Below are 14267 nucleotides of genomic sequence, written 5' to 3'. Positions count from 1 at the left end.
CTCCCGCTCATGCAGTTCATTCCTAGGGAGTTTTGCAGTGTTGGAAGCATGAGCTAGGTCAGTGGTTCTTAGCCTTCCTAATGCCACGACCCTTTAATACAGTTCCTCATGTTGTGGTGACCCTCAACCATAAAATTGGTATATATAAAATACTAGTGGGGCCCGGCCACGCATTGCTGTGGCAATTGTCCTTCTCATCACAGTCCACAACCTACACAGATGTCCATTCAGGTCCAATGATCCGCAGCATAGCCTTTTGGGGTGGTCAAATGGAACCGCTTTTTCCCTTTTCAATTCACATTGTTATATGGTGGTGTCTTGTTTTTTTTAGTATACGGTAACCCTTTCCATTCCACAACAGGAACTGGGGCAAGGAGGCTATCCCAGTCAGGCAGCAGAGGCAGGGTGGGGAGGCGCTCAGATCGAGGCCAGCTCCCTGGGTTCTTAAAGGGCCACGTGCAAGAGAAGCGGAGCCGGTAGTGTTGGTTCGCCCCCACCCCGCGGATTTTCTTAGAAGAAAAAGGCAAACTCCAGCTCGCTTTTAGTAAAAGAGAGCTGTGGCAAATATGGGTGAGGAAGAGGGTAAGTGGTGGTTGGATGTGAGGGAGGGCAGAGTGAGGTATGTGAGGATGAGCTGGATGTGTATGAGAGTATGTGTGTTGTGTGGTAATAGTGGGTGAGGCACAGAGAGTGAAAGTTACCTGCGTGGGGGGGAACCCCACCTGACATCTCACACGGCAAAGTGTGTATGTGTTTCACTTCCACTCGAATTACCTAACAGTATTACCTATTTACTGTTTTCACTTCTCATCTCTGCCCATCTGCGTGAACGTTGTAAGGGCTGACCAACCCCTCAGGCCACAGGCATGCTGCACGAACATTCTAAGGGTGACAGTTAAACACAGCCAAGTTCATGGCCTGGTGCGCCAGGAAAAAGACATTTTACCTGGCTCAGGTATGGACTTTGAAGATCTGATTACCTGCCCGCAACAGGGAAAAACGTCACGTGAAAATTTGGGGGCTATCCGTCCAGCCATTTCAGCGTTAGGGCACCACTAACAAAGTCACTGTTAGCTTCATATATATATATAGATAAAAAGACCATTTTCCTATGGTCTTAGGCGACCCCTGTGAAAGGGTCATTCAACCCCCCAAAGGGGTCGCGACCCCCAGGTTGAGAACCACTGGGCTAGGTGGACCCTTGCTCTGATCTAGCAAGGTTATGCTTTGACCAGTGGTTAGAAACATTTTTTGCTTGACCTTAAGGGATCAGACCAAGGACCACAGACAGTGACTCAAAAAAATGAGACTTGAAATTTGATGGGCTGGGTTTGACTAAAAATCACTGTACAAGTACCTAAGCCTTTGTCCTCTGCTATGCTATGAAAGTACTGGCTGAGATGATATCCTGTATACAGTTTTCTTTGGTAACTTCTAACCCCTTTTATTGTCCAGTTTAACTATCAGTGTTTTTCTGCTTCTGGATGGCTTGTGGGCTGCAGTAAAGATTGACTTGACAACTCAAGAAACTCAAGAAAAACATTTATCTATTGATTGATTGATTTACTTTTGCCATCTAGCTGGCCTGTGGACGGTGTTCACGTTAGGAGCCGCGGGAAGCAAGCGGACGCCTCAGCAGGAAGAATCTTCTCCTCTAGCCAATCAGAGTCTTCTGCTGCTGTTGATATTAGCAAACCTAACCGATGCTCCTGACACACCCAACCCTTACAGACAAGCTGTTACGTCCTTTAAGAACACGCAAGGTATGTACCTTTTGAAAACCGCCATCCTCCTAGCCCGAATTGAAGCAGATAAAGGTGTATATTAGTCAGGACTGAGTGTCACATCTCTTGTGTTCAAATTCCGGTCAGGCCGTTGGCTTGTTGGTTGGGCACAGACAAGCTACATCTTCCCAGTCTTGATTTCCTATTTGAAATAGAAACGGGCAGGCGAAACATTAGGAGCTTGGATTGCATTGGTAGCAATTCTCCACAGTGTCAGACATTTCCAACCTTAGTATCCATCCTGAGATCTTCAGGATGAATCTGTACAGTCCTTTTTGTATTCAGAACATACCTTGTATCACTCAGCCATGGCCGGCTTATCCTTTTGCTGTCCATTGTTGGTGGTGGTGTCAGGAAATACCAACAGCTGTGAATCAGCAAGCCAAATATTTTATCTTGCAAAAGAGTAAGTAGCAGATAAAATGAGCTGCTTAAGGAACTTCTGAACAAAACCTTGAAAGTGTGCTTTGTCGGGGCTCGGGGGAAGGAAAGCATCGATCTGGTTAGGCGAAATTTGTAAAGCTTTGTGCTTGGCTTTTCTCCCCCCCCCCCGCCCCTTGCAGACAGCTCAGCTCTTCCATCACCAAATCCTCACGCCTTCCAGATTAATTTCAACAGCTTGTACACCACCTTGTGTGAGCATCAGAACTCTGATCAAGCCACCCTGCTTTTATACACTCTGCTGCATCAGAACACCAATGTCCGAACGTACACGTTGGCTCGGACGGATATAGAAAGCCTGGTAAGTGTTGTGCCTGGTTCATTGGAGAGCAGTCGACTGTGAAGGCTGAACGTTGTCCTGTGGCTGAGAGGACTGTTTCCTGGAATGGGAGCTAAGCCAGGTCTTGTTAGTGTTGTATCGTATTGTATTATTCTATTTGTATACCCCCCTCCCCCGAAGGGCTCTGGGTGGTGAACAGCAACAGCATAATCGCAAACATCAGTAATAATAACATCAAGCAACAAAACATCAAGAAACATAGCATCAATTAACATAGGATCAATAAACACAACATTATAAACATAGAAGAAGAAGAGGAGGAAGAGTTTGGATTTTTATCCCCCCTTTCTCTCCTGCAGGAGACTCAAAGGGGCTTACAATCTCCTTGCCCTTCCCCCCTCACAACAAACACCCTGTGAGGTGGGTGGGGCTGAGAGAGCTCCGAGAAGCTGTGACTAGCCCAAGGTCACCCAGCTGGAGTGCACAGGCTAATCTGAATTCCCCAGATAAGCCTCCACAGCTCAGGCGGCAGAGCTGGGAATCAAACCCGGTTCCTCCAGATTAGATACACGAGCTCTTAACCTCTTACGCCACTGCTGCTCCTTAGCATTATATACATTATATACATAGCATTATAAACAACAAGATCATCAATAAGCATAACACCATAGGCTATAATGCAACAATAATCACAGCAGCATATATAAGTTGGTTGGTTGGGTTTTGAAACTTTCCTTAAAGTATCTTGTAAAAATTGGGGCTTCTGCAGATCTAGTCCATCAAAAGGCTGTTAATTCGCAAAGGAAAATAGGTGGGACCAAGAGTATTTGGAGAGAACTGTGACTGGCCCAAGGGCACCCAGCAGGAATGCAGGAGTGCGGGAACAAATCCGGTTCACCAGACAAGAGTCCAGTGTTACACTCAAGTATTACACTGTCACTTTTAAGAAATGGGAATTTAAAAGCTATGAATTTTTTGCATTCGGCTGTTGTGGGTTTGGCAGGCTGCGTGTCCGTGGTCTGATAGTTTTAGCTCCTAACTTTTTGCCTGGGAGTGGATCCGACTGTAGTCAGCTTCCACCCTGCTTTCACACTGGGAACGCCCCCAGAATAGACATCAGGGTTAGGCCATGAAATCAGTGGCGTAAGTCTCCGTCCCGGATGGGGCTCTTTGGGTGGCAGGGGGGATTTTGAATTTCCCTTCTGTTTGTGCTGTCCAGAGCCCCTTTGGAACTGCTTATTCCCCATCTGAATTGTGCTGTTAGTTACCCAAGTAGCAAATCAGGAAGTTAACCATTGTGGAAGTTGTTAGCCTGACTGGTAAGTGAAAAATCAAACTTTCTGTCTAGTCTATTTAAGAAATGTCAGTGAACCAATCTGAAACTATTATTCTTTTACTTCTTCAATCACTATGCTTATTCATCTCACAGAAGCCATTATTCTGTTTTCCTTGTAAATAAACTGTATTTATTTTTAAGAGAAACAATGGTTTTGTTAGGAGTAAGGCTCCCCTTTTATCTCAGAGCCATCCCCCTGTGATGACAATTATGACATTCTGCTATATACAACGCAGCTATCCTGTTCTTCAAACTCAAAGTGGAGGCCTTTGAGAGCAGTGAAATTAACAAGGCGGCAGAACATGACACCGCAGAACACTACAGAGTGTAATACGGAGGCCTTTACAGAGCTTATCCTTAAAGTGGTCACCTACAGAAAGAGTGAAAACCTTATATTCACCACCACCAGATCCTCTGAAGATGCCAGCCACAGATGCAGGCGAAACGTCAGGAGAAAATGCTACTGGAACACGGCCATACAGCCCGGAAAACCCACAACATCCTATTTATACTCATTATTGAGTGAGATCAGTTTTATTCAGGGGAACTTCAGAGTAAACGTGTTCTGGGATGGGGTGCTGGGTGGTTTCCGGGCTGTATGGCCGTGTTCTAGCAGCATTCTCTCCTGACGTTTCACCTGCATCTGTGGCTGCTAGAACACGACCATACATCCCAGAAACCACACAGCACCCCAGTGATTCCGGCCATGAAAGCCTTCGACAATACAGTGTTCTGGGATATTTGACAGGGCCGTCTTGATGCACGGGCACGCTTTGCAGTTGCCCGGGGCCCCCACAAGCATACGGGCCCCATGCTAATCTATGTATGTTGTGACTTGCTGTGAATAAATAAATACTATACTGAACTATAAATATTTGTGACTGGAAAACACATATATGGTCTATCAGTGGAAATCTTAGATCCTGTAAACCGTGGTAATGCATCCAGAGCTTTTGTCCTCCATTAGGACGTGTGGGAGGGGGCTGACCTTCACCGTGGGTTTGTGTCCAAACTTATTTTTCCAACGCTGTTCTATAGCTTTCCCCCAGTATCCAGCACATGATGCCCACTAGCATATTGCAAGAATCTCATTTTTAGCAGGATTGTCTGTGGGTAGTATGTTTTCAGATACCCAGATGGATTTGTCTGGCTGCTGTAGGAACGGGGCCCAAATTCTAATTTACTCATCAGTGTTTCCCATTCAGTTGATTTTTCAGGCTCAAATGGTTGCGTCACTCTGAGTAGTTATAAGATTCTTTCTTTCAACCACACTCTGTAAAGCGGTTGTGCAGGTCTCTGTAGGATTGTGTTAGGGGAAAAAAAGAATCATTCACGTTTATTCGTCTGTTTTCTGTGTTCAGATGACCTTACACATTTTGGTGGGTAAGAGGGAGTTTGTCACAGCACATGTAATGAGCAAAGAGAGTTTTAAAATCTGCTTGAAAAGAAGCATTAACATGTTAACTTAGCGTGGCTAGTTTTTAACATTACAAATGTATCTCTTGTCTTATAAGGGGCAAAAAGAACCCATCACCTGCAGGGAGGGGTGCATAAGTTGATTAAAAATGTCAATGGGAAGTGTCCTGTATATTTCAGAGATAAGAGATACAATTTAAATTTAGTTTGAACTGGGAAATTAAAAGTACACATTTTTAAAAATATTGCCCAGATCTAACTGTTAGCCTTGAACACTAAAGACCTAGAATATGCGCCATAAAATATACGGACATTGCAATCTTAAGTACAGTTACACCGTTCTAAACCCATTGACTTAAGTGGATTTAGAATGGCGTAACTCTTCTTAGGATCAAACCATTAATGTTCTCTGGGAGGCCGTCTTTGAGACATCTCTATTTGACAGGTCTGTTGTACAAATAGATGAGAGAGAGAATTGGAAATAAAATTGCCCTGGACTGGCTCACATCAGCCTTTCCCTGCCAGTGCTAGTTAGCCCGCGCAGTTGGAAATCTTCCTCTAATCTTCCTTCTGCCTTGCATTCTCAGTATGTCCCCTCCTGTCTTATCATGAGAGCAATGTTTTGTAGGTTGTTCTTGGGCAGTGGTGGTGAACTTATGGCATGGGTGCCAGAGGTGGCACCCAGAGCCCTCTCTGTGGGCACGCGTGGACAGAGTTCGTCATGTGGGGGGGAAATCGGCCCCCCCCCCACACACACATCTAGGCTGGCCTGGGCCGCTGGACGTGATGTGAGTGCATCTCAGCGAGCAGGGAGGACTCGGCTGGCAGGCCTGGTGCCTGTGCTCCAGGTGACTGCTGCCCCGGGGGGTGGGTGGGTAGAGATGCTAGAGAGGCGCAGAACGGTGCATGTGGGACTTGCTGGAGGCTACAGCAGGCTGGCCCCTGCCCGAGGGAGTTCTTCAGGTTAAATTGCTGCGTTGGCACTTTGCGATAAATAAGTGGGTTTTGGGTTGCAGTTTGGGCACTCCGTCTCGAAAAGGTTCGCCATCACTGCTCTTGGGTCTCAGCCAGAAAAATCCTTTCAATTTCCGGTATACAGTTCGGCGCCTTGCTGATCAGAAGAGGTTCGGTGGTCGCTATTCTTCTTTATGTTCTTCACATGAGCAGAAGAACGGAGAGAAGAAGAAGCTGTTCAGCCCCTAAGAATTCTTACAGGCACCAAATCCCCCCACCCCCCGCCCCCGATATTCTTAGGGAGTTGGAGGTAGAGGAGCCACGGACTTTTGAAGAACTCATGACTTTCTCGGCAGTCAAGTAGAACACCATGACGCGCTCGTTCTTTCCCCATCCCTTTCGGGTGAAAAACTGCCTCTCAGCCCGGAAATAATACTCTAAGCAAAGCCTGTCACTTTCCAGGAAAAACTGAGGTCATTGATGAAAGCATCGCTGAAAACTTCTTCTTTTTTTCAAATCTGTGGAATAAAACTGCCTGCTCCGTCCCGTCCCATCCCCCGTGTTATTGCCGTTTCATTTCGATTAGCTTTTCGTGAGGAGAACGGCTCTTCAATATTTGCAACTCAGTCCCATGGATAAGCTAAGTTAGGCATTGATAAATTAATCTGATAAATAAATGCTGGGGGATCCAGTAAACTCTGTGGTCCTCCTTGGATCTGAATGATATTGCAATAATTTTGAAATAAAAAAAAACGCCTCAGAATGTCCACCTGAGTTGGACGCGTAATATCTCAAAATCTTTCTGAGAAGTGCTGCAGGTGAATTGTGAGGCCTTGTCTGTTTAAGCTGCCAGCAATTGAGTTAATCTGAGACAACAGTTATTATTTGGAGATATAAATTGGAGCTCTACAAATTCAGAATGTACTGATCCCCCTTTGAAGCACCACTGGGAACTGAGTAATTTGTGCCCCCGCAGGAGTATATTTTAATTTTTTTCTGCCAACAAAATGAAAACAACTGAAAAGCCATCAAGCATTTTATGTCACTAGAAGAATCTTTTTTCTTTCTTTTTCTTTTTGCTTTTTCCTGTCATGAAATTAGGAGGAGCTAATACTGTGTTTGGTCTGGGATGTGTTGAAGTACTGTGTTAATATTTCCTTTTCCAGGTTTTGCCGATTCTTGAGATTCTTTATCGTGTTGAAGAGAGGAACTCGCACCATGTTTACATGGCTCTGATCATTTTGCTAATCCTGACCGAAGATGACAGCTTCAATCGGTCCATTCATGAAGTGGTAAGTTCTGTGCTGTGGTAAATTAACTTTAAACAATAATAAAATGTACATTTGCATAAGGATAAGCGGAACATTTTTGGCCTTGGCCCCGCTCTGGTGGAACGCTCTGTCTAGTGAGACCAGCATGGTGTAGTGGCTAAGAGCAGGTGGATTCTAATCTGGGAAACCAGGTTTGATTCCCCACTCCTCCACCTGAGTGGCAGAGGCTTATCTGATGTGTTTCCGCACTGCTACATTCTTGCTGGGTGACCTTGGGCTAGTCACAGTTATTTGGATCTCTCTCAGCCCCACCTACCTCACAAGGTGTCTGTTGTGGGGAGAGAAAGGGAAAGGAGCTTGTAAGCCACCTTGAGTCTCCTTAAAGGAGAGAAAGGTGGGATATAGATCCAAACTCCTCCTCCTCCTCCTCCTCCTCCTCCTCCTCCTCCTCCTCCTCCTCCTCCTCCTCCTCTTCTTCTTCTTCTTCTTCTTCTTCTTCTTCTTCTTCTTCTTCTTCTTCTTCTTCTTCTTCTTCTTCTTCTTCTTCTTCTTCTTCTTCTTCTTCTTCTTCTTCTTCTTCTTCTTCTTCTTCTTCTTCTTCTTCTTCTTCTTCTTCTTCTTCTTCTTCTTCTTCTTCTTCTTCTTCTTGCGATTGCTGTTCCAGTTGCTTTTGAACTTCCTCTTGATCCAAATTGTGTTGCCATTAAATCTTGCGGGCGGAGGGTGGGGCAGGGGGAGCATGTTATTTATCCTGGGAGAGCAGAATGGTAGACAGGTTGTTGTTCGCTGCTCTGAGCCCTTCCGGGGAGGGCGAAATATAAATGGAAATATAACTAATTGAATGAAAAATATCTGGTCCCCCACCTCCAAATAATGTAATCACTGGGTGTGCAAAAAAGATCTAGCAGTCACTTCAGGAATAAATCTACAGTAATGATCTGAAATGACTTCAGGGGGACCACTTAGAACCCAAGAACTGCATTATCGGGAGCAACACTTGTTCTAAATGCCGAAGATATTTTAAAGGCAAGCACGATGTTAATGGCCTAACTGGATGGGCCAGCACAGCTCAATCTTTACCAGATTTCAGAAGCTGAGCAGGATTGATCGGCCTAAGTCCGTGGTGGCGAACCTTTGGCACTCCAGATGTTATGGACTACAATTCCCATCAGCCCCTGCCAGCATGGCCAATTGGCTGATGGGAATTGTAGTCCATGAACATCTGGAGTGCCAAAGGTTCGCCACTACTGTGTTAGGCCCTGGACTTAATGATCTCATGTGGGACGAGCTCCCTTTAGATCAGGGGTCTGCAACCTGTGGCTCTCCAGATGTTCATGGACTACATTCCTGTCAGCTCAATTGGCCATGCTGGCAGGGGCTGATGGGAATTGTAGTCCATAACATCTGGAGTGCCAAAGGTTCGCCACCACTGGCCTAAGTACTTGAACAGACCACAAAAAAATCCAGAGTTCCCAAACTGAGGCAGAAAATGGCAATATCGTTTGCCTTGAATATCTTTTGCCTTGAAAACCCTACAGGTTCACCCAAAGTCGACTGTGACTTGAAGCACTTTCCAGCCAGGATATTAACAAAAAGTGGAGGGGAGGTCTAAATTTGTAGCATCTGATCGATTCACATCAGTCTCCCGAAACGAATAACTTGGTGTGCTCGGTACGATTGGTAGAGCAGCCTTTGGCTGTCATTGTGGACTCGTTTGATGTTCTGTTTGTAAGTTTGTGAGAACGCCCCAGAAGGTGTGTAAAGTGTTGGAATGAAATTAGATTCTGTGCTTTCACTTTAGCATTTCACCTTTTTTTTTGGTAAAAACAACGTAGAGAAAGTTGCAATACACAGCAGTGATAAACCTGCCTTGAAGACTGTCGCGTTGGGATAAAAAATGGTGCGCAAATTCTAGAATCCGCATGTGAGCGTCATCCCGGTACTCATGTTCACAAGCACTAGGAGGGAAGGAGGCCCCTCAAACGCTGCTCAGCCGGTTAATTTTAGCCACTTCGGAAGGAAGCGGCTTTCGTCCTATGGTTGAAGACTGAGAAAATAAAAACAAGACCTGCCTGCATCAAGCTGGGTTCTCCAACCCATCCTCAGTCACACGTTCTGCTTTTATAACTGTATTGCCTGTGTCCTGGTGGGAACATATTTTCCTTTTGTGGTGTGATGCCCGCACTTATTTGTTGATATTTAAGATTAATTTTAGTAAGTGCCCTTTTATAAATCACTGATTATAGAGACTCTTACTTGCGTCTCCCCCCACAAAGGAAGCTACGAAAGCCTTCCTGTTTGGTCAAAGGTTTTTTTTTGTTTGAAAATAAAATGTGGTTTTGGCTTTCTTGGAAAGGAGATCAGAAATATAGGATCACTTTCTCCCAACAGTTTCACACAAATGGCTACCTGTGTCCGTACTGAATCTAATTTTATTAATAATGGGAATAGGGACAGTGTAAACAAACCTGGTTACCTGGCCTGGAGGGCACAAGCTTCCCTATCTTACCAGATCTCAGAAGCTAACCAGGGTCAACCCTGGCTCATTCCGCACATGCAGAATAATGCACTTTCAAACTGCTTTCAGTGCTCTTTGAAGCTGTGCAGAATGGCAAAATCCACTTGCAAACAGTTGTGAAAGTGGTTTGAAAGTGCATTATTCTTCATGTGCGGAATGAGCCCCTGGGTAGTATTCGGATGGGAGATCCCAAAGGAGACCCGGATCACTATGCAGAGGTAGGGAGTGGTTAACCACTTCTGTTAACCTCTGCTCTTGAAAACCTTTTGGGGTCCTTGTAAGTCGACTGGTAAATCTAACTGGCTACTGTTGTCCTTGAGGAAGGAGGTACTTTTAAACCATCCTTACACTAGACACCCATCTCGGCTTATGTTATTTAGTACGCCAAATTAGAAGAGGTAGCTGATACTCCAGAGGACAGAGCCAGGATTCAAAATGACCAGGATAGATCAGAGAGCTGGGCCAAAAGTAGCAGAATGAATTTCGGCAGAGATAATACATTTAGGCAGAAAAAATGAAATGCACAACTGTAGAATGGGTGACACCTGACTTGACGGCAATGCATGTGAAAGAGATCTGGGAGTCTTAGTAGACTACAAAGTGAACACGAGTCAGCAGCGTGATGTGGCAGTCAAGAGAACCAATGTAATTCTGGTCTGCATCAGTAGTATAGTGTCCAGATCGGGGGATGTAGTTGAAGTTGAAGTTGAAACATCCCATGATAATTGAAGTCTATAAAATTATGCATGGGGTAGAAAATGTTGACAGAGAGAAATTTTTCTCTCTTTCTCACAATACTAGAACCAGGGGGCATTCATTGAAAATGCTGGGGGGAAGAATGAGGACTAATAAAAGGAAACACTTCTTCACACAACGTGTGATTGGTGTTTGGAATATGCTGCCACAGGAGGTGGTGATGGCCACTAACCTGGATAGCTTTAAAAGGGGCTTGGACAGATTTATGGAGGAGAAGTCGATGCATGGCTACCAATCTTGATCCTCCTGGATCTAAGATTGCAAATGCCTTAGCAGACCAGGTGCTCAGGAGCAGCAGCAGCTGCAGCAGAAGGCCCTTGCTTTCACATTCTGTATATGAGCTCCCAAAGGCACCTGGTGGGCCACTGGGAGTAGCAGAGAGCTGGACTAGATGGACTCTGGTCTGATCCAGCAAGCTAGTTCTTATGTTCTTACTCCATTCTGCATTGGTCACACCTTTAAGGCTATGCGGAGTCTATGGCTCATTCATCCGTTTTTTGTAATGGCAGACTTCGCACTCTGCCCCAACATACAGGTTTTCTGTGTTTCTTCACTCTGTTGCTCACTGAGAAAAGTGACATGTTAGTTCCTGGCTGACACTTTCCCCACTTACATCTGTCTCATACATTTTATAGGGGGTCTTAAGGCCTGGGACCTTCTCTTGAGATAAGCAGTGTTTATGGAAGTAGAAAGCATCAACACAAGGATGGACAGAATGATTTGGCATGCTGCCAGTAAACATGTGAGAAGCATTCTTAATAGGCCCCCAGTGGCAGTTTCTCCAGGAGGCAAAATAAACATTTTTGTAGCATTGGTTGACCAAAAGGCGGCCTAACCCGGAGTTACAGCTATGTGCGTTTTCTGAGAAAACTGGAGTGGACCAGAAAACTAGAAAGTTTTAAAAGAGAAAACGAACCGATTTTGACTTAACATTGATTTTATTTATTTATTTATTTATTTATTTATTTATTTATTTATTTATTTATTTATTTATTTATTTATTTATTTATTTATTTATTTATGGGTTTTTAATACCGCTCTACCCCCGAAGGGCTCTGAGCGGTTTAAAAAGTAGAAAGTACCTCAGGTTAATTTTATCGTAAAGTAGCAATAGATTCACCACTGGAATCTAGTCCTTGTAAGGAGAAGCACAAGATGCAGGAGGAGGGGAGTATGACTACCTGCAGCATGGGCTGCTAGGAAGTGTAGTCTTTGCCCCTCCAGGAGGAGCTGGAACCTAAGCCCTCTGGATGGCCAAGGACTACACTTCCCAACAGCCCTCGCTTTTTCTGGTTCATTGTCAGGAACATGCTGTTCATATTGTAAGATTATATCCCATTTTTTTACTCATGATTCAAGAAAGCTTACAATTGCAGAACATCTTTCTGTGTGAACACATACTGAGTGTAAGTTTCATAAAGCAGTTTATAAACGTGTTGCCCTTGGGTTGCAAGTCAGAACTCAGTCGAGGAAGCCATAGATAATTTAAAGAGAGTTTACATTAATGCTCCATCCTTAGCACATTGCTCAGAAGGAAAAATATCCCCGGATGCATCTCCCCCCATGAAAAGATTGCTAATGTTGATGGAGAAGCTCCTTTTCAAGTAATCGGGGGCTCCAGGAACATGTCATACACCAACAGAAAGGACCGTCTTTTTTGCCTTTGCATCCAGATGTCTACACTTGTTAAAGAATATTACACAAACAAATTGTAATGTTTTCCCCATAATGCTTTGCCCATCACAAAGAGCAAAACCAGTTATTCCCTAGATAATGTGGTACTCTTACTTAGAATTCATTAATTCGGAATATTTACCAAGATTCCAAAGTGGTGAACAGAAAACCATAAAATAGTAAAAAAAAGACTCTGATTACTTAAAAAGAAGAAGGATTGTTTTTTTTCCAGATTATCAACCCTTGAAACCATATACCGAACCATAGAAAACCCACTTAGGAAAGGCATATCTGAATGAACTATGGGACTCCCTGTGGAGCTATATATCTCGCTTTCCAAACTGTCATTCCTAGATAGTTTTCAAATGGGATTAAGTGCTGACTGAAATGCTATCTCATCCTGGAATTCACAATTTCCCTGTATTTTTGAAATGCAAATATAGCCTGTCAGGCTTCTGCATAGTGCACGGTGGATTCGGTTCGATCAGAAGCAGATGTTTGCATTAAATTGGAGACAGTCCTGTTTCAGTTCGAAGTCCGAGTGGCTGCTAAGGTTATCAAGGTCTCAGAAATGTCTGGAGGGCCCCTTTTGTATTCCCATAGGTTAAATTCTGTGGTCTCTGAAAACCATTTTGAAAACTGACTTGGGGACGTGGATTCCATGACACATATTGTGCTGCACGGCATACTGCGTAAGGCAGAAAGAGAGTTTTTCATTTTGCCTCTACTTGCTCAGCGCGGCTTGATAATTGCAAAGGATCCTGATCAAGAGACTAGGAAAATTTTATTAGAAGACCAGGATGTAACCGTCTCTCAGCAGGTAGCAAAGTTTTGTGCATTAGCTTATAATAAACGCAAGGTCCTGCTTTGTCAGGGAACGAGCTGAAAGTCAAATATTTACTCAACTAGTTAATTGCCTAATAGTTGTTGTACTCTGCTGTTATGGATGTGTGTTGTTTTTTCTCTCTCTTTTTTCTTTTTGGACTGGCCTTTGACCTTATTAAACTATTAAACTAATGAATAGAAACTGGGGTGCTGTGTGGTTTCCGGGCTGTATGGCTGTGTTCTAGCAGCATTCTCTCCTGACGTTTCGCCTGCATCTGTGGCTGGCATCTTCGGAGGATTCAGATCTTCTGAAGATGCCAGCCACAGATGCAGGCGAAACGTCAGGAGAGAATGCTGCTAGAACACGGCCATACAGCCCGGAAACCACACAGCACCCCAGTGATTCCGGCCGTGAAAGCCTTCGACAATATAATGAGTAGAAAACTGACTTGAAAATGGAATTATGTTCACAAGTGAAGGTGGTCCTTTCCTTTCTTTGCAGATATTGAAGAACATTACCTGGTACTCAGAACGTGTATTAACTGAAATTTCCTTGGGGAGTCTCCTAATACTGGTAGTAATAAGAACTATTCAGTACAACATGACACGGACAAGGGTAAGCGTTGCGATGGGGGATCTTTATCAGTCTCCGTCACTGTGAGAGAAGTTCCTTTTAAGTAACGATACTAGAAAAAAAGTGGCAAGGGAGGAAAAATAAGAGCCCCAAACCTTCTCTTTAACAAAGGCTCTTTCCGCACATGCAGAATAATGCACTTTCAAACTGCTTTCAGTGCTCTTTAAAGCTGTGTGGAATAGCAAAATCCACTTGCAAACAGTTGTGAAAGTGGTTTGAAAACGCATTATTTTGCGTGTGCGGAAGGGGCCAAAGAATCTGAGGGGAAACAGCATGGAAATTTGAGAAAATGTAGAACAGAAGGAGTTGGAAATGTCACAGGTGTATCCTTGCTCATGTGTTACATTTATGTAAGAAATGTTGGTGTGAACATTTGGG

The 14267-nt window shown here is 44.2% G+C and overlaps 1 protein-coding gene across 1 annotated transcript in view; it reads left to right on the top strand.

Annotated features, from left to right (window-relative positions):
* DYM (dymeclin) overlaps positions 1-14267 on the top strand; it is a 214918-nt gene that overhangs the window by 70259 nt on the left and 130392 nt on the right. Inside the window, exons 8-11 of the mRNA XM_048504322.1 lie at positions 1581-1763; positions 2348-2526; positions 7378-7503; positions 13758-13871. Coding sequence (XP_048360279.1) covers positions 1581-1763; positions 2348-2526; positions 7378-7503; positions 13758-13871 — 602 coding nt within the window. The remainder of the gene's footprint in view (positions 1-1580; positions 1764-2347; positions 2527-7377; positions 7504-13757; positions 13872-14267) is intronic.

This window comes from Sphaerodactylus townsendi, linkage group LG07 (assembly GCF_021028975.2).
Source record: "Sphaerodactylus townsendi isolate TG3544 linkage group LG07, MPM_Stown_v2.3, whole genome shotgun sequence".
NCBI lineage: Eukaryota > Metazoa > Chordata > Lepidosauria > Squamata > Sphaerodactylidae > Sphaerodactylus > Sphaerodactylus townsendi.
This window is presented reverse-complemented; position numbering and strand designations above follow the sequence as displayed.